At 47.4% G+C, this 22,853-nt stretch overlaps 1 protein-coding gene and 1 non-coding gene across 11 annotated transcripts in view; one reads left to right on the top strand and one right to left on the bottom strand.

Moving 5' to 3' along the window:
• SPTBN1 (spectrin beta, non-erythrocytic 1) overlaps positions 1-22,853 on the bottom strand; it is a 213,086-nt gene that overhangs the window by 7,417 nt on the left and 182,816 nt on the right. For all 10 annotated transcript variants that reach the window (XM_005212632.3, XM_059891290.1, XM_024998775.2 and 7 more), the window contains 14 exons: positions 19,578-19,724; positions 18,492-18,755; positions 16,829-17,053; positions 16,123-16,212; positions 15,692-15,970; positions 14,930-15,060; positions 13,307-13,511; positions 12,588-12,962; positions 8,419-8,663; positions 7,185-7,323; positions 6,284-6,368; positions 4,350-4,546; positions 3,142-3,254; positions 2,390-2,453 (listed from right to left, as the gene is read on the bottom strand). In XM_005212632.3, coding sequence (XP_005212689.1) covers positions 2,390-2,453; positions 3,142-3,254; positions 4,350-4,546; positions 6,284-6,368; positions 7,185-7,323; positions 8,419-8,663; positions 12,588-12,962; positions 13,307-13,511; positions 14,930-15,060; positions 15,692-15,970; positions 16,123-16,212; positions 16,829-17,053; positions 18,492-18,755; positions 19,578-19,724 — 2,559 coding nt within the window. The remainder of the gene's footprint in view (positions 1-2,389; positions 2,454-3,141; positions 3,255-4,349; positions 4,547-6,283; positions 6,369-7,184; positions 7,324-8,418; positions 8,664-12,587; positions 12,963-13,306; positions 13,512-14,929; positions 15,061-15,691; positions 15,971-16,122; positions 16,213-16,828; positions 17,054-18,491; positions 18,756-19,577; positions 19,725-22,853) is intronic.
• MIR2297 (microRNA mir-2297) lies at positions 14,275-14,347 on the top strand. Its single transcript, NR_031091.1, has one exon. It is a non-coding gene; the product is annotated as a microRNA mir-2297 (primary transcript).

Genomic DNA, 22,853 nt, shown 5'->3' with positions numbered 1-22,853 from the left:
CAGCTGGGGGAAATTCTGCAGCAAAAATTTTTTTCTTTAGAGTTAGAAGGAAAGAGAAAACCCCAAACCAGTATGCAGAGATAATTAATGTTTATGCAAATGAATCACTAATCAAGAAAACAAGAAAAATAAAAGGAACAAAATGAATTTTAATGGACATGTGCTTAAGCATGCCAACAGACAACACGCAACTAGAGACAAACATCAAAAGCAAATCATGGTGCTGTGACCAAACAGTGGGTACCGTGGATCCCCCCGCCCCCACCCGACATTGCTTCTCTTTAGCAATTAGTCCAGAGTGCTTTAGTGGCTGGATACACCTGAGATAGTTCAATCAGAAGGTGGACATAAACGCGACGTGACAACTAGTAGCACACGGAAGGCCTGATCGGTTTCTAAGTGCACGAAGCAGCGCTACTGTCGAAAGGTCATTAACTTGAGTCTCTGCACTGTAACTCAGAAGAATGAAAAGAGCTTTTCTTCTTCTGATACAATCCAATTACAACTAAAAATTTGTTCTGGCAAGCTACAATTTAAAAATCTAGATTAAAAATAGGCATGAGAACAAATGCCAAAAACATCATAGCACTCCTTCCCTCTATGCTTATGTGGCTTCTGTTTTTTTTGGTCTTCTGAATACAAAAGGCATAAAATTGGGTATTAGTCCTACTGATACAAAATTTAAACATATATATATGGACACATCACATATATACATAGAGATCAATGACACATACTATTTGGAGCCAGGAACTGGGCTCCCTAATGACCAAAGATGAAGCAGTATTTTTGTCTAAAATGAATTTTGGTATGTTTTAAGGCAGAGACCCAACAATGGTGCATACTACTCCCAGAACATAAGAAGCTTGGCATCTATCTATATACCCATCTACAGCCGCCAAGTAGATAGATATGTACATAGAAATAAGGAAAAAACAAACAAGATGCTATATGATGTTATCCTGACAAAAGAAAAAAAAGACATGCATCATGAAATGAAAAGACAAATTAGACTTAACTCATGGAGAACACATATCAAAACAGGTCTTCTGATTCCACTAACATCTAAATATGGCAAATGAGTAAGTGAATGTCTCACACAGCTTTCATGTAATGTGGACCTGGTTTGGTTTTGTCTTTATCGGTACCAGGAAATCATCTCTTTCTTTAGCTTTTATTCCTAAGGAATAGAATTTCTGATAAAACATTTCAATCCCTGCTGGTGGTCTGATAACAATATCTTAAAAGACTCCTTATTAGAGAGTGCCACAAAAAGTCGTTAAGAAAATGAAAAATGAACTGGAAGATCCATACGAGACACACAATGGAATTTATGTCTAAAGAGACACCGAAAGAACTTCTGGAGCCTGAAGGCACGCAGTGGCTCCTGGGGTGGTCTCTCAAGTGCATCGTTCAAGTAATCAGGGTGAAACAGCATGGCTTTTGTTCCACTGGTTGGAAAAATTTAAACAGTTTGACACCCTGAAGTCATCAACTGGATGGAAAGGCATGGAAGTCTGGCTGGGCAGGCTTCCCAAAGATGCCGAGAAGTGCTGCCTCACCCGCCAGGATCCACGCCCCAGCAGCACTGATGGTGACCCAGATGGAGGTGGAGGCACCTGACTCCTGAGGCCAGCTGTGTTAACTGCTGTAAGCGAGCCTACCACTCTCAGCTCGGGACTTGGCAGAAAAAAATAGAGGAACTGGTTCGTAAAAAGGTAATAAATGACCTGAGGGTCTCAAAACCGTTCAGATTCTGCACCTAAAGCAGCTTCAACTCTTTTCTACTGTTTCTCAATAAATGACTGCATCCTTCATGGAATGTTACACAGCTGACCTTAGGTTTAATCCTAGTACCGGAGGTCTCCCTCCTCATCCACCAGTCTTCCTAGTTCCTGGTGAACTGCCGCAGGTTAATAACATCTGTGACGGGAGCTACGTATGGTGCAGGACTGCACCCTGTTAGTACAACTGGATGTGCCATACCTGTCGATTCTAGTTTTCTTCTTCATTTTGCTGTAATCTCATTTAATTTCAATTACTCACGTAAGGCTTTTGCTGCAACATCTTAATAAAGTAAAAAGCTCACGATAAATAAACAAAAATTATGTAGGTTGCTTTCAGGCAATGGAGCATCCATCAGTTAAAAGACTCAAATAAACATGAATTAAATGCAAACAAATATGAAACCAAGGAAGACTACGAATTCGGTAAAATTTTTAACACTGTGGGTGAAGTGGACGCCAAAAGGTCAAACCAATGGGATTTGGAAAGAGTGGTTCTTGACAAACAGTAGCGAACTTCACAGTCCAGACCACGGCTGGTCACTGGCTGTCCGTCTGCTATTAAAGTTTTTGTAGTTTTGGTAGGTTTGAGAGCGGTAACTAACCCGTGGAGATCCCTGTTCAGCCGGCAAACCATTCTGGGAAACTTGCTCTCCTTTTGAAGTATCCCTGTTGGGAAAAAAGGGAAGAGAAGATGGAGGAGAGGAGAGGAGGAAATGGGGAAGGATGGAAGGTAGGGAAGAAGAAAAGAGGAGAAAGAGAAGAGTAAGGCAGGATGGGGGAGAACACAGATCAACTTTATTAGAGCCTCTCTCTCAGAAAAACATAAACATCCCTCTTTCGCATAATGGGATTTCTTTCTAAAAATTTTCAAGTGTTTCAAATGGACTCTATAGAGTGAGACCTCAGGCATCAGTGCCCATAGAGGTGGCATTAGTTGTCACAGAGCTTTAACCACAGCAAAATACTCAGCCTTTCAGAAACAGAGAGTAGTTTCTGCCCTTTGTTTGAAATCACCCAGAACTTTCAGAAAGCATCACCATGCAGTCACTGGCCTGAAATCCAGGTGGTTCACTCCATCCATTTACTTCTGGGGAAGTTGTGTGTGTGTATACACACGTGTGCACAGCAGAGAGAGTGCTGTCTACATTCCACTTTCTCTGCCAACACAGCAATGTTACTATGGACAAGTCAGTGTTCTCAGATGTGACTGTGTGGGGTCTATGTTGCCTGCAGAATGACTGACAGGCAATGACTGACAGGAAGGGCACAGCGCAGCACAGGCTCAGAAACGTGCTCCCTAAACCCCACTTGTCACTGAAGCTGGGTGCGGGCAGGTGGGCTGCCTGTGACTCACCACTGCTGCTGGGACTCAGTCTCCTCGGAAACCTTCGTGCTCGGCTCGGGGGAGGGCGGCCGCCTCTTCCTCTCCTCTTCCTCTTGCTGTCTGCGCACTTCCAGTAGCTCCAACTGAGGGAGAACACCATGATGTCTGGCAGAGCCCCAAACTCTGCCTCTTTTAAGGAAATGGTTCCAGGTGAGCCGTATTTTAAGTGTTCTACACTGGATCACACAGGACAATCTGGAGCTCTGACATCCTAAGCAAAAGCTCATCAAGGTCATAGGAACTGAGGCTACAACCCCAAGCCACAGGAAACCAAGGTCTGCATGATGAAGCAGATCCACTGTACACGCTGGCTGAATCCCTGGGAATTGTGTGTGGCACTGGGACACTGAGTTTAATTGCTACATGAACTCTGCAGCCTTTGAATTCACTGAGGAAGAAAGCAGCTGAGTGGGAAGGTCCGTGCCGGACTTCCCATCAGAGCTCAAACACCACTAAGTCAGCACTGCAGTAACTCCCAACGAGGCTTCTTATGCTGCAGTGGGGATTGGGTTTAGCTAAACCCCAATAACACATTTTAAAAAGCCACAAACTAGTCCAACTGAAACTACCCCATTTCACGAGCAGTATGTGAGTACCACAGCATTCCATTTTAGCACAGAAGTATACATGCATAGCTGAGAAGCCCAGAATCCTAAGAAGAACACCATTTCTGTACAGCATAAAGAATCAGCTTTCCACCAGCAGTGCAAGTGTCTTGGGAGAGAGATCACCAGTGAGCAAGCCCTATTCTAAAGCCTTTATTTTGGCAGAAGAGATCATCAGGACTGGGGAGAGCCTGGTGGTCTAGGATAAGCTACTCCTGCCTGATGGGAATTCCAATTCTGAAATCGGAAGATAACTGTATGGCTACGATCCCTAGGAACCAGCTTCTATGAGATATAGGAAAGAAAATCAGATCAAAAGAGGAAAGCAAACCCCAATCAATCAATGCCCAGACAGCAAGTGATCACGGATCTCCATGCCCAGGAAGTGACTAAGGGGGCAGTCAGCCTGGGCCGTCTCCCCAGGTCCAGTACCAAGAGAAACACCAATTCCAGGAAGACACTTCATGCTTTTAGGAACAAGGCAATGACATGAGCTCCCAGGTCTAGGTGAGCGGGAAGCAAGCTGCCCACGGGAACCACCACAGAGCACCCCGGCTCCCAGGGGTCACTCACCGTCGTCAGTCTTTCCAGGGCAGAGAACCTCTCGTCCCAGGTCGCTGCAGACTTTTCAAAAGCCTCATGGCGCTTGATGAGCTTCTCAACCTCGTCCACGCTCTGGCCTATCTCTCGGCTGGACAGGTAGGGCTCCTGCCCGAGCAGCCAGGCCTCGGCCACACTGGCATCCCTTGAGAACTGATGGACCTCTAAGACTGCACAGGAGAGCCAAGAGTGAGAATGTGGGCAGGTGATTGGGCAGCCGGGGGTGGTGCTGCCCTCTAGTGGCAGCTGCCTGCACAAGCCGTCTAGTCCAGACCTGCTCTGTCCACATAAACATCAGGGGAGCTATACATGCAACTTCTACTAGCCACATTAAAAACTGGTGAAATTAATTTTAGAAGCACATTTTAGACAACCTGATATATCAAAGTGCTATTTCAACATGTAATCAGTAAAAAAAAGAAAAAGTACTGAGCTGTGTTACACCGTCTTTCTTCTGTATTTGAAATTTTATACTTGGAGCACATCTGAATTTGGACCAGCACAGCACAGGTTCTAAAGAGCCCCATGAGAACAGTAGCTGCCACAAGACCATGAAGGACCAGAGTATACGCTCTGCTCACTCAGCCCTACTACAGTGAAGTAAGCTTTGGAGCCCTGCAGGAATTCACAACCTATGTTCAACCAGACGACCCTGATGGAGCAGCCATTCACTGATCACACTTTCTGGGTTGGAAGTGCTATGTTTTACTTTGGGGGTTGAAAGGGAGGGAAGGGTCTGGGAGCCCGACACAAAACGGAGATGGTATGGGCTACAGGGCTTCTGCTTTATGCATTCTGTCCTCCACTCGAGACACACAGCGTGACCTCCACCTCCTGCACTGTGAGAAGGCAGGTCAGATCCTGCTCTGTCTGTGCTAGGGCTGGCCGGCACTTTCATTACACACTAAGCAGCACTGCCTGGGGCCACTCAGGTAAGAAAAACACTGCGGGCAGCATCGGCATCACACTGGTGGCCCCCAACACTGCACCACACGAGGGACCCTTCACCTCATCAGGACCGCTCAGCACACAACCTGGTGCCTAGCTCACAGTGCGGGGTGTACCCTGGGCTTTGCTGAACTGAAATGAACCTGCCCAGGGAGTGGGCGAGATTAACAGACCGAATTCTCACCCAGAGAATGGTCAAGAGCGGCACTTCTTGAGCTGAGGCGCTCAAGAAATGAGGCCTAACATTTTTTAGAAAAGGACCCTCGGATTCTGCTTCTAGAAAGCACTTCTGGTACCTGAGAATAAGGCTGAAGCCTGGAGGCCCAAGCACAGAATGGCAGAATACAGTAAATATGGTACGTGATGCTTCAGTTGGACTACCTTTGGTGTTCATAAATCCTACTCCCAATACTGCATGTTATAAATTCTGTTAGCTCACACATTCTCCTATAAAATGAAACTAAAAATAGAACCTACCTCAGAAAATTATTGTGGAAAGTAAATAAAGAAAACACATATAGAATACTTAGAATAATGCCTGCTTCACTGAGAATTCTTTGTCATTGTTAGCTTTCATTAAGACCTAACCAAGCCAACTTTCCACCTTCTTGACTGTGCAGTAACAATTCTTCCTCAAGATAACTTGGGTGGCGGTCTCTTTACTGCACTCCCCCAGAGGGAGGCACAGGCTGTGGTCCCCGTGCTGCTCCTGCACACCTGACACCACTCACAGCACTGAGGCCAATCATGGGAACGAGACAACGAAGGTGACACAGGGACCACTGAAAAATACTTACTAGCATGGAAGAGTTAAATAAGATATTAAAAAACAAACATTCAGAGAGGCTCCAAAAGTCAGTAAGAGATAACACTGTATCAAACCAATTAAAGCAGGTAAATAAACTTGCTTGCTTTCAGTGGGGACCCAGAAAGAGCAGAGAAATTCGGTATATCCTTACTCAGTCTTAACCACTCCCATCGGTCTTCCCACTTGTCAATCATTTCTTTTCTCTTTTCTGTCAACTGCAGTAACTTCTCCTTGATCTGTGAGAAAAGAAGGACCCCAGGGACATCTTAATAGGTTGGACCACATCCTCCTAGTCTGCCCCTTGATGGGCCACTTTATGTATGAAAAACACATTTTACATAGAGATCACCACTAATATAGGAAAGATCAGAGGACCACTCAGTCCATCTGTGTGCCAGGAGAGGAGAGAGGAGAGAAAAGCATGGCGACGTTCCTTCCCAGGGGGCTGGGAGGAAGGCCAAGCTCCACCCAAAGTTGCTCTATTGTGAGGTGGCCAACAACGTTTCAAGCCCTCTCCAGACTCCGGGGCTCCCGGGTTGCACACATGCAGAAGAGAAGGGCCAAGCCCCAAGCTCTCTGAGGGCACGTCTGAGCCCTAGAAGGGGGCCTCACACTGATAGCCAGTTACCTCTGTATCACCAGCATCGTAACTTGACTTAGCAATCATGCACTAAAGAGCAAATTGATCTACGGCATAGGGGACAGAGAAGGGGTGTCACCCATGTGGAGGACTGATGGAGGAAGTGAGAGTGACGAACCCTCAGCCATGGTCCTTGAAAATTGTCTTCTGGGCCACAAATTGATTGGTTTTAGACCTACAGTCTTGCCTAAACGCCTTATTCTAACACACAAGAAAGAAGCAAGCAGTTTTGAAATACATGTAAGCATGTGCTTATGTATGTATGAATGCAAACACAGATTTCTCTGTGTGTGTAAATATATACGCATACACATACATACGTACAACACACACATACACACCCAAGAGAGGCATTCTACACCTGAACACCAGCTGCGCTCACCCCTGGGCCCCAGAGCAAAGCAGCACATACCTCCTCAGATGCGTAGTGCTTCCTTGCCAGCAGGGATTTCCCCAGTTCAATGCAGGTCGTAAAACTGTCATTACGAGCGTCGATTTCAGCTTTGATACCTTGATGATTATTCATCAATAGTTCAACAGATGACACATCCCTAAAATTATACAAATAATACTTTCTTTATGAGACCAAGCTTTTCAAATGCTCGTGCAGGTTTCTAAACACGTAATTATTCTGATGGGAACTGACAGCACGGTGTCTGATTCAGTCTGAGCCCAGGTTGGGTCACAGAGCTGCAGCAGAGAGTAGTATTTCAGGGCCAGCTTTGTGGCCTGCCCACTTTTCTCTGCATATGTCTGTGCTATAGTCATTCTTCTCAATGGAGACCAGAAAAACCACTGGATCTCTGTTCAAACTTCTAGTTTAAAATCCAGTTCATCCTCTTCACGAAGGTTCAGACGAGTAACAGGCATCCCTGATCATGCCCTACTGAACTCCCAAAGGTTCAGGACGTGTTTCAAAGAGCAGTAAATACTGTCTCCTTATTTAGACATGAAGACAGAGCAGAAACCAGCTAAGAAATCAATGACACCATGAAGACTTCTCATCCATTAAAACCTACTGACTGGAAGTCATGAATGACCAAGGGAAACGTTAACTGCTTCATACATGTAATAACCACATTTCTCCTCTTGGGGCACAGTCCCTTTCTCAATTATGGTGGGGGCTGGAGCCAGCAGGAGTGAACGGGACGTTGTGGGCATGCCTGCCTGTTCACCTACAAGTTTCTTTTCACTGCTCTGCATGAAACACGGCCAAAGAGAAGATATAGGACAAATACTAAATACAAATCCCAGGACCCCATTAGAGCAGACGTGGAGGGTCAGAGGTACCTTTAGTAATGTGCATAAGAAAGGACAGAGTATTCTTTTAACCTAACAGACACAGAAAAGCCATCTTGTTCCAGGGGTAACATTCACTAATCAGACCCGAGATCCATGGCTGCTGTGAGGCATGAGGCCCACAGACGAGGGTAGGAGGGCCTGGGTGAGCGTGGACCCTGGGGACAGGGTAGGGGAGGACCAGGGAGGGCTCCACAGGGCTCCTGATGACACTGGACGCCTCCTTCCCGGACAACTGTGTGCAGAGTGAAACAGCGGTGCCCCACTCGCCCCCAGGCCCTTTCCCGCCCTCCTCTGGACAGGAAGCTCTGGGGCAAGGTCCTGGTCAGGGAGGCAGGCAGCGTTACCGGGGCTTCTCCTGGGCTTCGATCTGCCGGATGACATCCTCCATCCACAGCATGAGGTCGCGCACCATGCTGAAGAAGCGGAACTTGTCTCCCGTGTCCACCAGCCGTACCCTGCGGCCTTCGCAGGCGTCTAGCAGGGCCTTCCAGGCTTCCAGCACCTCGTTTTCCCGTTTTTGGATGTCGTCGGCCTTGTCGCCCGCGTAGGCTGCCTGGAGGCGGGCCGCGTCTTCCTGCAGCTGCCGCACCTGTGGAGCCGCCGGGAGGTGAGCCGGGCCAGAGCTGGGCCTCTGTGCTACCACCCCCACTGCCCGTTCCCTCTGCACACTGTCCCCGGCCAGTGATGGAGCCCTGGTCAGGAAAGGTCCTTGGAGGTGGCCCGGCGGGTGAAGCTGGTACAGAAGCACACGGTACGCCTTCACATACCAAAAATAAATACCTAATTTGCTCCTGCATGGTATAGAAGGTGTTCCTTATCACAAATGAGAAAAACTGCCAAGAACAACTCATTTTGAAAACGCCTTTTCCATTGCTACGTGATGTTGCTGCTGGAAACAGTACATACATATCACCTGTAAGAGCTCCCACAACAGATTATTCCAACTTGAAAAACAAAAATGCCACATTCAACATAGTTGGAAAAAATAAAAACTGATGCCAAAGATAAAATCTTAACAGCCAAATTTCAACAAAAAGCTTTGGGGAACAAGAATGAAAATAAGTCTTATGAGAAGATGCTACATGGAGATACTGTAATTTGTCATCTCTCATTTGGCAAAAATGGAAGCTTCGTGATGTCTATGCCAGTGAGCTGACTCACCACTGCTGGTACAAACAGCTTACAGCTTCTACAGAAGGCACAGGCAGTACCCACCGGAACCACAAACGTGTGTGCCTTTTGATTTTATGATTCCACTTGGCGGAGTTTATCCTACATATACTTTTACACTTTTAGGAAATGATATACATGTAAGGTTATTTATTGTCACAGTGCCTGTAATTATGTCAACAGTAATTATATAATTCAAATTCTTATTGAGAAGGTCCTTAACTTGTAAATGTGTATGAGTGCATCTGATTTATTTTGATTATCGAGGATGGTCATCCAACAGTGTCTGCAAATGTGGCAAACAGGCTCCCAGGCAGGCACGATAAAGACAGGGGACAGGCTCTAGGAAAAGGGCTCCAAGATGACGGGGCTATGCAGAAAAAGCAAAGCATACAGAGTGTACAGAATATCAACTTTCTGTGCAAAAAGGGGAAAAAACAAGAAGAGGCTTTCATGTTTTTGGTGGGGGTGATAGGGATGGGTGGAGGGAGGATACATCCTTACGAGAGAAACTCCTAACCACAGCTTATCTGTTATCCAAAAATTACCCTCTGTTATGTTTTACATAAAGTACATAATAGTAATGCCATATATGTGATTTGATTTCCATATCCTAAGAGACTTCTGTAAGTATTCTGCAATTATGGCTCAGGTATACACTCAAATGACAATAAGCAAGTTCCTAGGAAACTGTTTGAATAGATAGTGTCCTGTGTGTGTGTGCATATGTGTGTTCGTGTTCAGTCATGTCCGACTCTTTGTGACCCCATGGACTATAGCCTGCCAGGCTCCTCTGTCCACAGGATTCTCCTGATAAGAATACTGGAATGGGTCCTTTTCCAAGGGATCTTTCCCACTCAGGACTGAAGCCCTATCTTGCATCTCCCATACTGGCAGACAAATTCTTTACTACTAGTGCCACCCGGGAAGCCCAGTCTCCTGTGTGGCTAACCTATCTTTCCAAATAAGTAAAGAAAAAACCAAAAACAACCTTTTCCTATGCCTCTACTTGTTTTTAATTTGTTCTCACAACAAGAAAACAAGATGGACGAGGACAGCAACAGTAGGATGTGCACGAGAACGAACTACTGTCTGAGAAGTCCCTGCAGAGCATCACTGAGCTCCCTCAGTCCTCTGCTCCCCGAAGAATGGAGGATGATGGCGGTCAGCTGGCCTCAAACTCTGCCAGCTTCTGGAGTCCACCCACAAGCCCTCCCTTACGCTCTGGTTCTGCTGTTAGTGCATGAGGGGTGGGGCACACACACTTCTGTGGCTGAAATGGCCTAGCCCATTGGGTACGGAGAGGTGTACACCATCAGGCTTGACAGCAGATTCCTGCCCTGGGTATTCCTGGACTCGCAGTGGGCTCCCTCATCTTTCTGAGCCTCACATGGTGAAGGAATTCAATGAAACAGTGAGAGCAACTCCCCATTTCTGGAGTCTCTTGAAGTTCTAAATGATTTTATAGGTGCAGAGGAAAGACCTGCTGCTAGTAAGCCTTCTAGGTACTGTGGAAGTTCTCTGAAGCTTTTTAGAAATGGTAACAATAATTAAAGAACATTCATTCCGGGAGTTAGTGAAGGACAGGGAAGCCTGGCATGCTGTGGTCCACAGGGTCACAAAGAGTTGGATACAACTGAGCGACTAAACAACAACAAATAGAGTTCTTGCTATGGCGTATGCTCTGTACACGCTGTAATCGTTAAAAGCATTATGGAACTCAAGGTTAGAAAGGAAAATTAAACTCCCAGAGATAGTGAGATAAGCTCAATTCAGGCCTGGGTCTCACCTTCTCTAGTGGCCTCGCTCCAAGCGCACAACAGATCAGACTGCATTCAGGATCCTGACATGCTCACATGGTAACTCCAGGACCTTTTATGGGAAGCTGATGAACTTTTGAACAGGGAGACTGCCAGCTCTGAAGGAAAGACTAGCAACCCTCACACTGCATGGTGGGCTCTTTTAAATTCTGCCTGATGCAGACCCTCAGCCACTCCACATATTTCTTTTAAATATTCCCCCCACATTTTCCACCTCTTTGATGGACATGGTGAAGCCACTTAATCTGAGTGGAGCTGTGCCTGTGACCTACATTTCCTTCTATAAGGAGCAGATTAAGGGGAAGAGAATGGCAGTAAAGGCGTTCCCTCCATAGAGCAACCCTCAGAGCACACCAAAGGAGGCAGACACACTAGGTTTCAGGGGCTGGCAGAACCCAGGCTGCCTGTTTGTGCCAAGATTTGTTGGCACACAGACACGCCCTCCATTTTCAGATTGTCCATGGCTGCTTTATGCTAGAATGGCAGAGCAGAGTAGTTGTAATGGACTGTATCTCCCACAAAGGCCAAAAATATGGACCATCTGGGCTTCTACAGAAGTCTGCTGAGCCCTGTACTAGATCACTGATGTGCTTCTGAAAGACAAAAACAAATCCTCTGATGTCCTCAGGGCTGATATCTTTAATAAAACAGACTTCTCTAAGATCATGAAATTTAAGGGAAAAAAACAGATACAATTTATTTTTCATCTAACAGATATAAGACTGAGCAGGAAACTGCAGAAATGAGTATATGAACTAGAAAGTGACTACACTACAGATCCTTGCTGTTATATTGTTACCACTTTATCAGAAATCTTTTAAACAAAGCCTGAGTGTTAACCACTCTATGAGAGGGGAAAGGGCCAGGCACACTAAAACGTTAGAATCTTGTTTTCTCTATTCTCCAATACATAACTCAGACTCTGGTTGATGCAAAACAACAAGGTATCATTTTGGAAATTATTGTGAATGGATGTGCTCAGTCGTGTCCGACTCTTTGTGACCCTATGGACTGTAGCCTGCCAGGCTCTTCGGTTCGTGGAATTTTCCAGGCAAGAACACTGGAGGGGGTTGCCATGCCCTTCTCCAGGGAATCTTCTGATCCAGGGATTGAACCCATGTCTCCTACGTCTCCTGCACTGGCAGATGAGTTCTTTACCGCTAGCACCACCTGGGAAGCTGACTCTGGATGGACATGCCAACAGAATTCAAATTTTTGTTGAGAAGGTCCATAACCTGTAAATGTGTGTGCACATCTGGTTTACTATCTTAATCATGGAGGATGGATATCCGACAGTGTCTGCAAATGGGACAGAGAGCACTATGGCCTGGTAAGTTCTCCTAAATGGAGCATTACAATAATGGCTAACGTGTGTGTGTGTGTGCACACACATGTGCACTTAATTTGGGCCGTTCTCCGAGGCATGCTTGAGAAGCCAAGGAGGGAGGGAGATGTTGAGAGGGGCACAAAGACACTGTATGGAAAGAGAACCTCCCCCCGGCCCAGGGTGGCACCCCGCCTACCTGGGTGCCCAGGGCCTGGATGTCGTGCTCAAAGGTGGTGTGCATTCTCTGTAACGTCTCCACTGTGTTCTGATCTCTCCCGAGCTCCTCGGGGAGTTTCTTGTGTTTGTCCTGGATGCGCCCAAAGATCTCCTTGGCGTCGTGGTAAAACTTGTGCAGTTCATAGGAGGCAGCGAGGATCTGTGTTCTGGTGTCAATGAGCTCCAGGAGGTCGGCCCAGGCCTCGTTGAGCCCATCCTTCCACTCAGCAATAGTAGCGGCATCTGAATGTCCGGAGTTGATGAGCTCGTCTGCCATGTGGTTGACTGTGTCCACGCGTTCCTGCCCAATGTTCCCCGTGTCCCGGGCGAACTCTCGGAATCGCTCTTGGAGCATCTGAAATGGGGATGGGCATAAAGAAACCAGAGAGACCACTATGAACACATCATTTACTGATCACTTGAACACCTTTGGAAAAAAACACCTGACTTAACAGATGTCAGATCCAAAGCCTCATGTCAATCAGGCTTCCTTCTCACACATGGCAGCAGAGAAAGGCACAGCTCCAACACAACAACTTCCAAGTTGCTTGATGATAAAAGTGCCCAGCTGAAATGAAACCCCATGACCTCTGACTCGAGTCTGGAGTGTTTCCTCTGCTCACAGACAGGGAACGAAAGGGGCCTTCCACAGCCCACTGTGTGCTGCACGCCCACCCGAGTTCTGCTTGTGTTACTTGCCGTGACGTGCTCGTAGTCCTGGCCCAGCTCATGCGACCCCGCGACCACCTCCCTCTCGGCAATCCACTGCTCCAGGTCGTCCACCTCGCGGTTGAGCTGGAACAGCCGGTGTCTCTCGTCCAGCTTGCCCCGCCTCTCTTCGGCCAGGTCCTTGAGGCCTGCATACAGCTTGTCCACCTTGGACTGCCGCATACTGATACGTTCACTGAAGGGTGTGAGACGGGGTGAGATGGGGGCGGACCTTAAATGCCATATTTTCTTCAGGGAGACAGCAAATGAGGGCAAATGCCAGGAGGGCACATTATACAAAGTTTCTCAAAGGAATCTGAAGGTTAACTCAGTTAGCCCAAAATAAAAGTCAACTTTGACCTCAACTTCAGGTAACAGAACACCAACATGTAACAAAACACAGTCATTAAGGACAAAGGCCACCCTGACTGTGATGATGGAGGGTGGGGAGAGAAATCAAAATGCTCTGCACTGATGGCTCTGAATGTCAGGATTTCCTTTGACGTTAAAAAATTATTAGCCTAGGATGCAGGAGCCGTCCTCTGTTCTCACGGGCTACATTGCCAAAGGGACAGAAGACATCCCCGTTTGCATGCATTTGACCTTCTCTGGGCTGTACGCTCTTCCCTGCCAGGAAGGCGGGCCCTGCTGCTCCCATTTCCTGGGTCCTGGGGGAGCAGCATCCACCCCGCCACCCTGCTTCTAACTTCTCTCAAGGACAGCCTTCCAGCAGGTAAGTGGTCAGACAAGGACTCATTGATGCCCAGCCTTGGCGATGAGGAAGGCCACCTTCCTGAAAGAGCCTCATCCCAAGACAGCCAAGGACCTCACCTCCAACTTGCCTTGGTTAATGCCCAAAGCCAATCCCTGTCTGTCTGAGACACAAAAGGCAGTTCCAGAGAAAGCCTAAAATGGCTACCACTGCAGTGAGTGTGTCAGTCTGGTACGTAACAGGGCAGGGTGCCACACACTCTTTTTTCTTATTCCTGAGGCATTATCAAGACTCAAAGTATAAGAGTTAAGAGTGGCATCATTTTGTTCTCTTGGAAGCTCTTTTATTTCACAAGTCCACATATCCCTATCCATTGCTCTACTATGCGATTCCTGGTAGCTTACATGGTAAAGAATCTGCCTGTAATGCAGGAGACCTGGGTTCAATCCCTGGGCTGGGAAGATCCCCTGGAGAAGGGAATGTCAACCCACTCCAGTATTCTTGCCTGGAGAATCCCATGAAGCCTGGCTGGCTATAGTCCATGAGGTTGCAAAGAGTCAAACATGACTGAGCAACTAAGAGCATACACACACCGCTCTACTACAACACTTCCCCAAAATGGATGACTTTCTAAACCCAAGCGTAGGTGCTCCTATCGCCCTGTATACCCACGCAAATCCATCTGCACTCCTGACTCACAACACCAATAATCTCTCAATAGGGCTTGGCCAGCAGGAGACAGTTAACCCGTGAGAGCAAGCACCTATCACATAACAGCCCACCCTTTCTGCTCAGCACAGGCCTATTGGGTCTGTTTTAAAAATCTTCCCAAAGACTCAAGCAGGAGGCCCTGACCAGGAGGAACTGCCAGGCCAGTCTCACGTTCATGAAGTGGCACGCACCTTTCAGGATGGCTGTCGGCCACCAGGGCCCGGCTGGTCTTGGAGAGCTGGTGCACCGTCTCCGCATAGTCCTCCACAGCTTGTTCCAGAATCTGGTGCTTCTTCAACATGGAGACGGCACTCTGCTCATCCTGTACAGACAGGGGACCGTCACACCCACAGCCGCCCCCCACCCCCAAATCCAAGCTACCTGAAAGCGGGACCGGCTGACTGCACAGCACAGGGGAGCAGGAGGAGGACTTGGTAGAGAGAAAAAAAGCCCCAAGTGCGATATGGGCAGCGGAATACGGAGCATCTCAGGGGTGGCAAGGCGGACTGGGCTGCAGGAGCCTCTGAAAGATGGCCATGAGGGTGGTGCAGTGACGAGGACCCTGAGATATATGAGGCGAAGCCCAGGAAAACCAAGTGTGTCTTGGCTGGAAAAACTCTCCACATCTAACAGATGTAGATGATAGCATTCTGGTTGGAGTACTTTCAAGTACTTTTAAACTGTCTCAAAAGCATCTAGTATATTGTAAAAGACAATCTTTGGCAAATTTCTGTTTAAAAAAGGGGAGAGCAGATAAATACCATGATTCAGAAAAGAAAATTCTGTACCAAGGGGCAAATAGCCAGGTTCCAGTCACTTATGTCCACCACGCTGCCCCCGTAAACAAGGCAACAATCAGACATTGCACGAGGATGCCACCCCCAGCAGCACAAGCTTCAGGTCTGAGTCAGAGGCTCCCCGGGCATAGGGACAGGCTCAGCCTCTTTCCTCACCTTGGCCTTCTCCTCGGACATCATGTACAGCTCCTGCTCGCTCATCCACGCCTCAGCCTCAGCCGCGTCGAAGTAGTACTGCTGGGCCCTGTGCGCCTCCTCCAGCCGCCGGTGCCGCTTCTCCGTCTCCTCGATGAGGAGGCCCCACAGCTGCTTCAGGTCAGCCAGTCTCTGCCGGATGGCCTCGGCGTTGAGGCTGCTGTCAGTGATGATGTTCTGGCTCCTCTCAAAGATGTCATCGATGCGAGGCTGGTGCCCCTGGATCTCCTTCTGGAGGGTCTGTTCGATTGGGGAATACACACCCAAAGCTCACTGAGCCACAGCAGCACGCTGCTTGTGCCAGGCCCTGAGGCCGAGGAGAACCTGCCTGTCCTCTGAGCTCCCCTTTCTCTGCCTCCTACCGTGGAGCTCGCCCCAGCAGACACGCTTACCTGATTTTTCTTTATTAACAACTGCACAGTCTGGAGGTTGTGGCCGTGATCCGTGGAGGTCGCCAAAGGCATCCTCTCTCCAACCCACAACTGGAAGGAATTGTAAACAGGTGGTCAGGGCCACTCAAAAGGAACAAATATTTGATGCAGACAAGGGCAGGAGGGGAGAGCAAGGAGGCCAGTATGGGAGAGGAAGCCTGTTCAACCCTAGTGGGGGATGAACAACAAGACCCTAAAGTGCAACCCAGGGAACTACATTCAATGTCCTGTGACAAACCATAAAGGGAAAGAATATATGTATCTGTAAGTCAGTCACTTTGCTGTACAGCAGAAATACAACATTGTAAATCAATTATACTTTAATAAGAATTCTTTAAAAAAGAAGAAATAAACAACTACCCCACTGGGAGGGGCGGCCCAGGGAGCCTGCCCTTCTCCAATGAAGGGTACAGGCTAGTCTTCCAGACCTTACTTTTATCCACAATGCCAGACTCTCCAGGAATCCCTATTATTTGTTGTTAAAACGATTGTTCTGGGGCATTAAAGCCCTCAATTTATCCTTAGAAAACTAGACAGAAATCCGGAGGTGTATTTTGTGTGGACACAGTGCAGGACTGTGACAACTCAGCCCACCCAGGGACTGAGGCAGGCCAGGTACGGCAGTGGGAACCCGGGATGCAGGTCAGCCATGCGAGGAGGCACTCACGATCTCGTCCTCCACGTCCCGGTTGAACTGATGGATCTCCTTGGAGGCCAGCAGGTTCTGCTTCCTCTCGTTGAGGGGCTCCAGCAGCTCCATGAACTTGGTCTGCACGGTGAGGCGCTTGCTGTCCACCTCGTCCGTGCTCTTCCCCTCCTGGCTCAGGGCCTGCGCCTGGCTCTGGAGCTCTTCTATCTCCTTCTTCCGCACCTCCATCTGATTCTCCAGCATCTGAAGATGGAAGACACACCCACCTTCACACCCGAGACAAAGGAAACACAGTGATTTTACATGCTCCCCTTTGGTACTGACCAAAACAGAAGACTTGGGAATATTAACTGATACAGTGGAGAGCCCAAGAAATGGTTCTGCATGGCTAGCAAGCCAGAAACTAGTGCTCCACTTTGTCAGCTGATTTTTCCAAAAAACAAAACAAAAACCTCCCTTTCTAAGGATTTTTAAACTTGGGAGCAATAGTCAAGTTTATCTAGGAACTTCAGAGGCAAATGACAGGGGAAATAATTAATTATGGGGAAAGGATGGTCTCCATCTGCCTGTTCAGAAGTCACAGAGACACTGAAAGCCAGCTTAATCACCAGGAAGGAGTCAGGTCTTCAGTTTCCAGTTCTTTTAGGCCAGAAGGATAGCTAACGTTAACCATCTCCTCTCAATTGCTTTAATCAGAAAACTGATTCTTTTTTTAAAAAATACTCGATAGCAGCTGAAGACAGCCTAACTGCTGTCTTACATGAGGGAAAAGGGCGAAAGCATAGCAGAGGTGTCTTGCCCAGGAAACACAACCCTGGGAAGACCACACTGCTCTCCCCAGAGACAAGGGGCTGGCAAATACACTGACTGCTCTCTTAGCTAGGGGAGCACTTGGCCACACACTGCAAACTCAGCCTGGGGAGCTCCTGAAAGATACTACCACCAACCTGCTTGCTTAATCTTATCACAGCTATTTCCTCTCATCAATGTAAATTCATTTGCTCTTAGAAGGACTCTGCTGCTGCTGCAAAGTCACTTCAGTCGTGTTCGACTGTGCAACCCCACAGACGGCAGCCTACCAGGCTCCGCCATCCCTGGGATTCTCCAGGCAAGAACACTCGAGTGGGTTGCCATTTCCTTCTCCAGTGCATGAAGGTGAAAAGTGAAAGTGAAGTCGCTCAGTCATGTCTGACTCTTAGCGACCCCATGGACTGCCTACCAGGCTCCTCCATCCATGGGATTTTCCAGGCAAGAGTACTGGAGTCGGGTGCCATTGCCTTCTCCGAGAAGGACTCTATTGTTATCCAAAAACCCCAAATTTCGCTTATTATCTAGAAGTGCCCTGAACCACTCAGATAACTATCACATATTTAGACATTATACAATGAGGATGCAAACATGGTAACTTTTCTTCAAGTAAACGGTGGAACTAGATGAAGTGAACATTCACCATACTGCTAAGTGGTGATACCATCTATCAACTAAGATGATAATGAAAATATACTCCCATGCATGGACCCCAGTACTCCTATGGTGTCTTTCCAAATTGATTCTGGAAATGTCCCCTGATGCCACCACCAGAGCCCACTCCAAGCGAATGTCTGAGGACATGGTGGGCGAGTTGAGACCAGCAGGACCACAGTGGGGAAACAGCCTGTGGTGCGCCAGCCCAGGCACTTGCCTGCTGCTTTTTCAGAAGGATGTTGACGCTGGTGAGGTCTTTGCCATAGTCGTCAGACTGAATCTGACTCTCCAGGCCATGCAGCCATTTGTCCAGATCTGCACAGCTCTGGGTGAAGAGTTCGGCTTTGTTCGCATCGAAGAGCCGCTGGGCCTTGGTCTGTGTGGTGGATTCAAGGACTTCCCACATTTTATGTAAACCTGTGAGTTTTTCCTTCACCACGGCTTCTGTCTCTGGCTTTTCTGAAATGAGCTGCATTCCCTCCTGGAAAACACACATAAATACAGTTTGCAGAACAGGTGTCACTGTGAAAAACAAGCCTGACATATTTGAATTATGAGTTACCTATTCACTCAACACACACATTTGCACACACAAACAAGTCATTCTATATGGAATTACTGCTCGACAAAATCAGTGATGGCCTGACTGGTTTTCACAGGCATGGAGCAGCAAGTGATGGTTGGGGCTCTGGGATACTTATTGCCAGTAACCTAAAACTTCATCCCTTCCACATCATCCCAAGAGACCTTAACACTTAAACTGTTAAGATTTTGAAACAATATAGCATATGAAGGAAGAGAAGGGAGGGTGGGGAATGTCACATTCATGTTCAGTTACACAGCAGAGAATCTTGCTGTGCCAAAACAATACAGTTTAAATTATTAAAATGAGAAATTTAAAATACATAATATTTCTAAGTTCTGTGGATCCACTCAGTGTCTGTCACAGTCCAGCACACATAATATGATCAACAGAGTGAGGATGCTGCCCCAGGGGCTGGCAGTCTATCAAGTGCAACAGAGGAGACACACAACAGAAACTCAACTCCTAGGATTCTTTACAAGATAAGGCAGGCATTTTGTGCCACCTGGTTGCGTTTCTGCTTGTCTCCTTTCTTGCTGGCTTGAAGGTAGGAGTTGGGAGGTGAAAAGTGGGACTGCTCCTGGCTGTGTAACTCCGTATGTGGTCAAATAGGACTCAAATATGCTGGAAAACACGCTAAATACAAAGGAGCTCATTTCCACCCCGTTAGTTTTCTCACCACAGCCACACCGATGGAGCACCATCAATCCCTAGACTCACCTTCTCGATTTTGTCAAGCCATTCTTTGTTGGAAGCAAGTTCTGCCATAAAGGCTTGATGCTTCAACCATTTACTGTGCAGATTTCTGGCTTCATCGTAAGACATGTCCTGGGCTGTAAGCATCTTTTCATTGATCCAGAGAGACAGCTAGGAAAGAAAAAAATCAGGTTCAGAGACTGTGATCACAGACACCAGCCGTTTCTCTGCCTGAAAACAGCTGTTACGTTGTTAGGCGCAGCACCATGTTTCCACGTCGACAGACAACCAAACGTTCACTTTACAACTCTAACCCGTCTCAACAGCTATCTCCACTGTATGGGTGCTGTGCTTGAGACTTGCTCCAAACTATGCGTCTAACAATAAATCCAGAAGTGTAAAAAGCACAACAGCTATCTTCACTGTATGGGTGCTGTACTTGAGATTTGCTCCAAACTATGCATCTAACAATAAATCCAGAAGTGTAGAAAGCACGCTGAGCCAGCTTTCAAACTGTTTGGCACTCTTAACCAGCTTTCCCTCCAGACACTTGTGTTTAAAATTCTGTGCTAAGCAAGCTAAGTCACAACCTTCTTTCTTTTTCAAATACCCATGGCTAGCTATACCATGCTAAACAAGATTAACTGTCTCTACTACATTTGGTAATCTTTCTACTCTTTTAATTCTACTATAAAAGAAACCAAAGTGCCTACTCTTTCAACCCTCCCTCTTCTTCACGGACATTATCTACGGGGATGACAAACAGCATGAGGAACTTGCTTGCTAAGAGGCAACCACGATGCCCTCTTAGCTCCCTTCATGTTTCAGTCACCTTCATCTTTTCTTCTACAGCCTCTGTCTGTAGAAGACCAAGAACACTTCACAGGACTGACTAAGATCAAGAACACTTCACAGGACTGGATTCTGAGACCCAGCGTGTTTGCTTGGATCTGAACTCTGGGAAGCCTCTTCACAGACGCTGCTGGCCACTGACAGATTTGAACCTAGCCCAGGCCATGGACACATTCCGCTTGTTGGCTCTCATCTCAACTTGCCTGGCTCCTCACTGCCTGCCTGCAGTTGGCCACACCAGGGTCCTAATTCCTACCAGGAAGAGAGAGCTTCAGTTTGCCCAGTTGGAAGATACGCAAACGAACGCAGGGTCAGCCTGGAACCAGAAGCCAGTAAGTCTTCAGGGGCAGTGCCCTTCTTCCATGTGACCATAAGAAGCCACTCTTACACCAGCTGCTGCCATAACAAATCTGCACCCAAACTGTGTCATGGGCCCACCACCAAGGGTTTAGAAATGGTGTATAAACCCCTACACAACCAACCATTCTGAGGCCATTCCCTTGCACTTTGGGCAGCTGCTGGGAGAGGCTTCCCCATAAGAGGGCTCCCACAACACGAAGTCTGTTCTCTGGGAACCACGTCAAGGAGGGGGATGCAGGTCCCGGGAGCACCCCAGCTCTGCTTGTGGCTGAACCCCCAGGCACCCTCCCTACCCCTTTCAGGAGACCAACCACCATGTATGGGAGGGAGGGGGATCAAAAGCAAAAGTAGTGAGATTTTTGATGTCACTCTCTATTAAGGAAAAAACGGCAAGTCCTATAAAGCCCTTGGTAAGCAAGGACCATAGATTTGTTACACAACAACCAAGGCACTGAATTTCCTACTTTAAAAGAATCACCTACTTCCCTTCCAGGTATCTGAGTAGTTAAGGCCTGAAAGGCTAAGGCTATTCAATCTAAGGAGAAAAGATGTTAAGAGGAAAGCAAATGGAAAAACTTTACCCTGTATTCTGCACGTGCACACTAAACATAATAAATGGCAACGATCCAAAGTGCAAAGGACATCCACATATTTGCTCTATTCATAACCACCTACCCAAGAGAGATTAAAAGAAAAAGGAGCCACATAAAAATCAGAGGCTTATAAACAAATCTGCTCTTTGCTGAACACATCATCCTACAGATAAAGCAGCATGTGACACAGCACAATGAGACAGAGCTGTGGAACTTGCTAGTTCATCAGACCTCTACCAGCATTCTGGAATCAGACCCATAGTTATTACCCGTGGGCATTGACAAAGGTCATTTAAGAATATGCTCATTCTCTGCAGAATAGAACACTGTGCAGATTGGAAAAGGATAGGAACAAATGCTTTGATTACTGGATTAAGCTCAAAGCAAAGCGCTGAACCCGCTATGCCGGTGCCACCATGTTTAGTTACGTTGCCCTCCAGGGGAGGAAGAAATCAGTTTCAGAAAACAGGAGGTATGGAGACAAGGAATAGAATAGAAAAGCAGGACTTTTTAAATCACTCATTTTTCAGGGTATCATATTAAAATAACAACACAAAAAACATGATGCTCTTTGCATTGCCATCTATAACTGTGATTAGCTAGGCCCTGCTCATCCTCCCTCCATCCATGGGATTCTCCAGTACTCTTGCCTGGAAAATCCCATGGACAGAGGAGCCTGGCGGGCTGTAGTCCATGGGGTCGCTAAGAGTCGGACATGACTGAGCGACTTCACTTTCACTTTTCACTTTCATGCATTGGAGAAAGAAATGGCAACCCACTCCAGTGTTCTTGCCTGGAGAATCCCAGGGATGGGAGAGCCTGGCGGGCTGACGTCTAGGGGGTCGCACAGAGTCGGACACGACTGAGGCAACTTAGCAGCAGCAGCAGCAGCAGCTCATCCTCCCTGCACTGCAGCAATGAATTCCCCGCTCCGGGAAATATTTGTGGTAGGTGGCAACAATGGCAGAGCTTACAACCCAGCCTCCTCTAGCCTCCAACCAACCAGGAGGCGGGTGTGGCAAGGAGACCATCTGGATTTCCTAGACCTTGAACAGTACCAACAGCAAGCAGCAGCATTAAATCTGACTTCTGGGTGCTCTGTAAGTATCCACCAACACAGTAAGAAGTAGGTTTTCATATGTAGGGCTAGTCCACCCACAGACTCCTTCTCAGAGATTCTGGTTTAAAACGGGCGTATTTTAATGAGGCTAAATAATGGACAATTAATAAAGAAGAATATTCCTTAATAATAGTAGCACCCTTTGCTGGTACTTCTACACCAAGGGTTTTGAAGCCCCCAAACCTGACCTAAATTCTGTCACTTTGTAGAAACTACTGGGCTTCCCAGGTGGCTCAGACAGTAAGGAATCTGCATGTAATCCAGGAGACCCGGGTTTGACCCTTGGGTCAGGAAGACCCCTAGAGAAGGGAATGGCTACCTACTTCAGTAGTTCTGCTTGAAGAATTGAACCGACAGAGGAGCTGGGCGGGCTAC

Source organism: Bos taurus, chromosome 11 (genome assembly GCF_002263795.3).
Source record: "Bos taurus isolate L1 Dominette 01449 registration number 42190680 breed Hereford chromosome 11, ARS-UCD2.0, whole genome shotgun sequence".
NCBI lineage: Eukaryota > Metazoa > Chordata > Mammalia > Artiodactyla > Bovidae > Bos > Bos taurus.
This window is presented reverse-complemented; position numbering and strand designations above follow the sequence as displayed.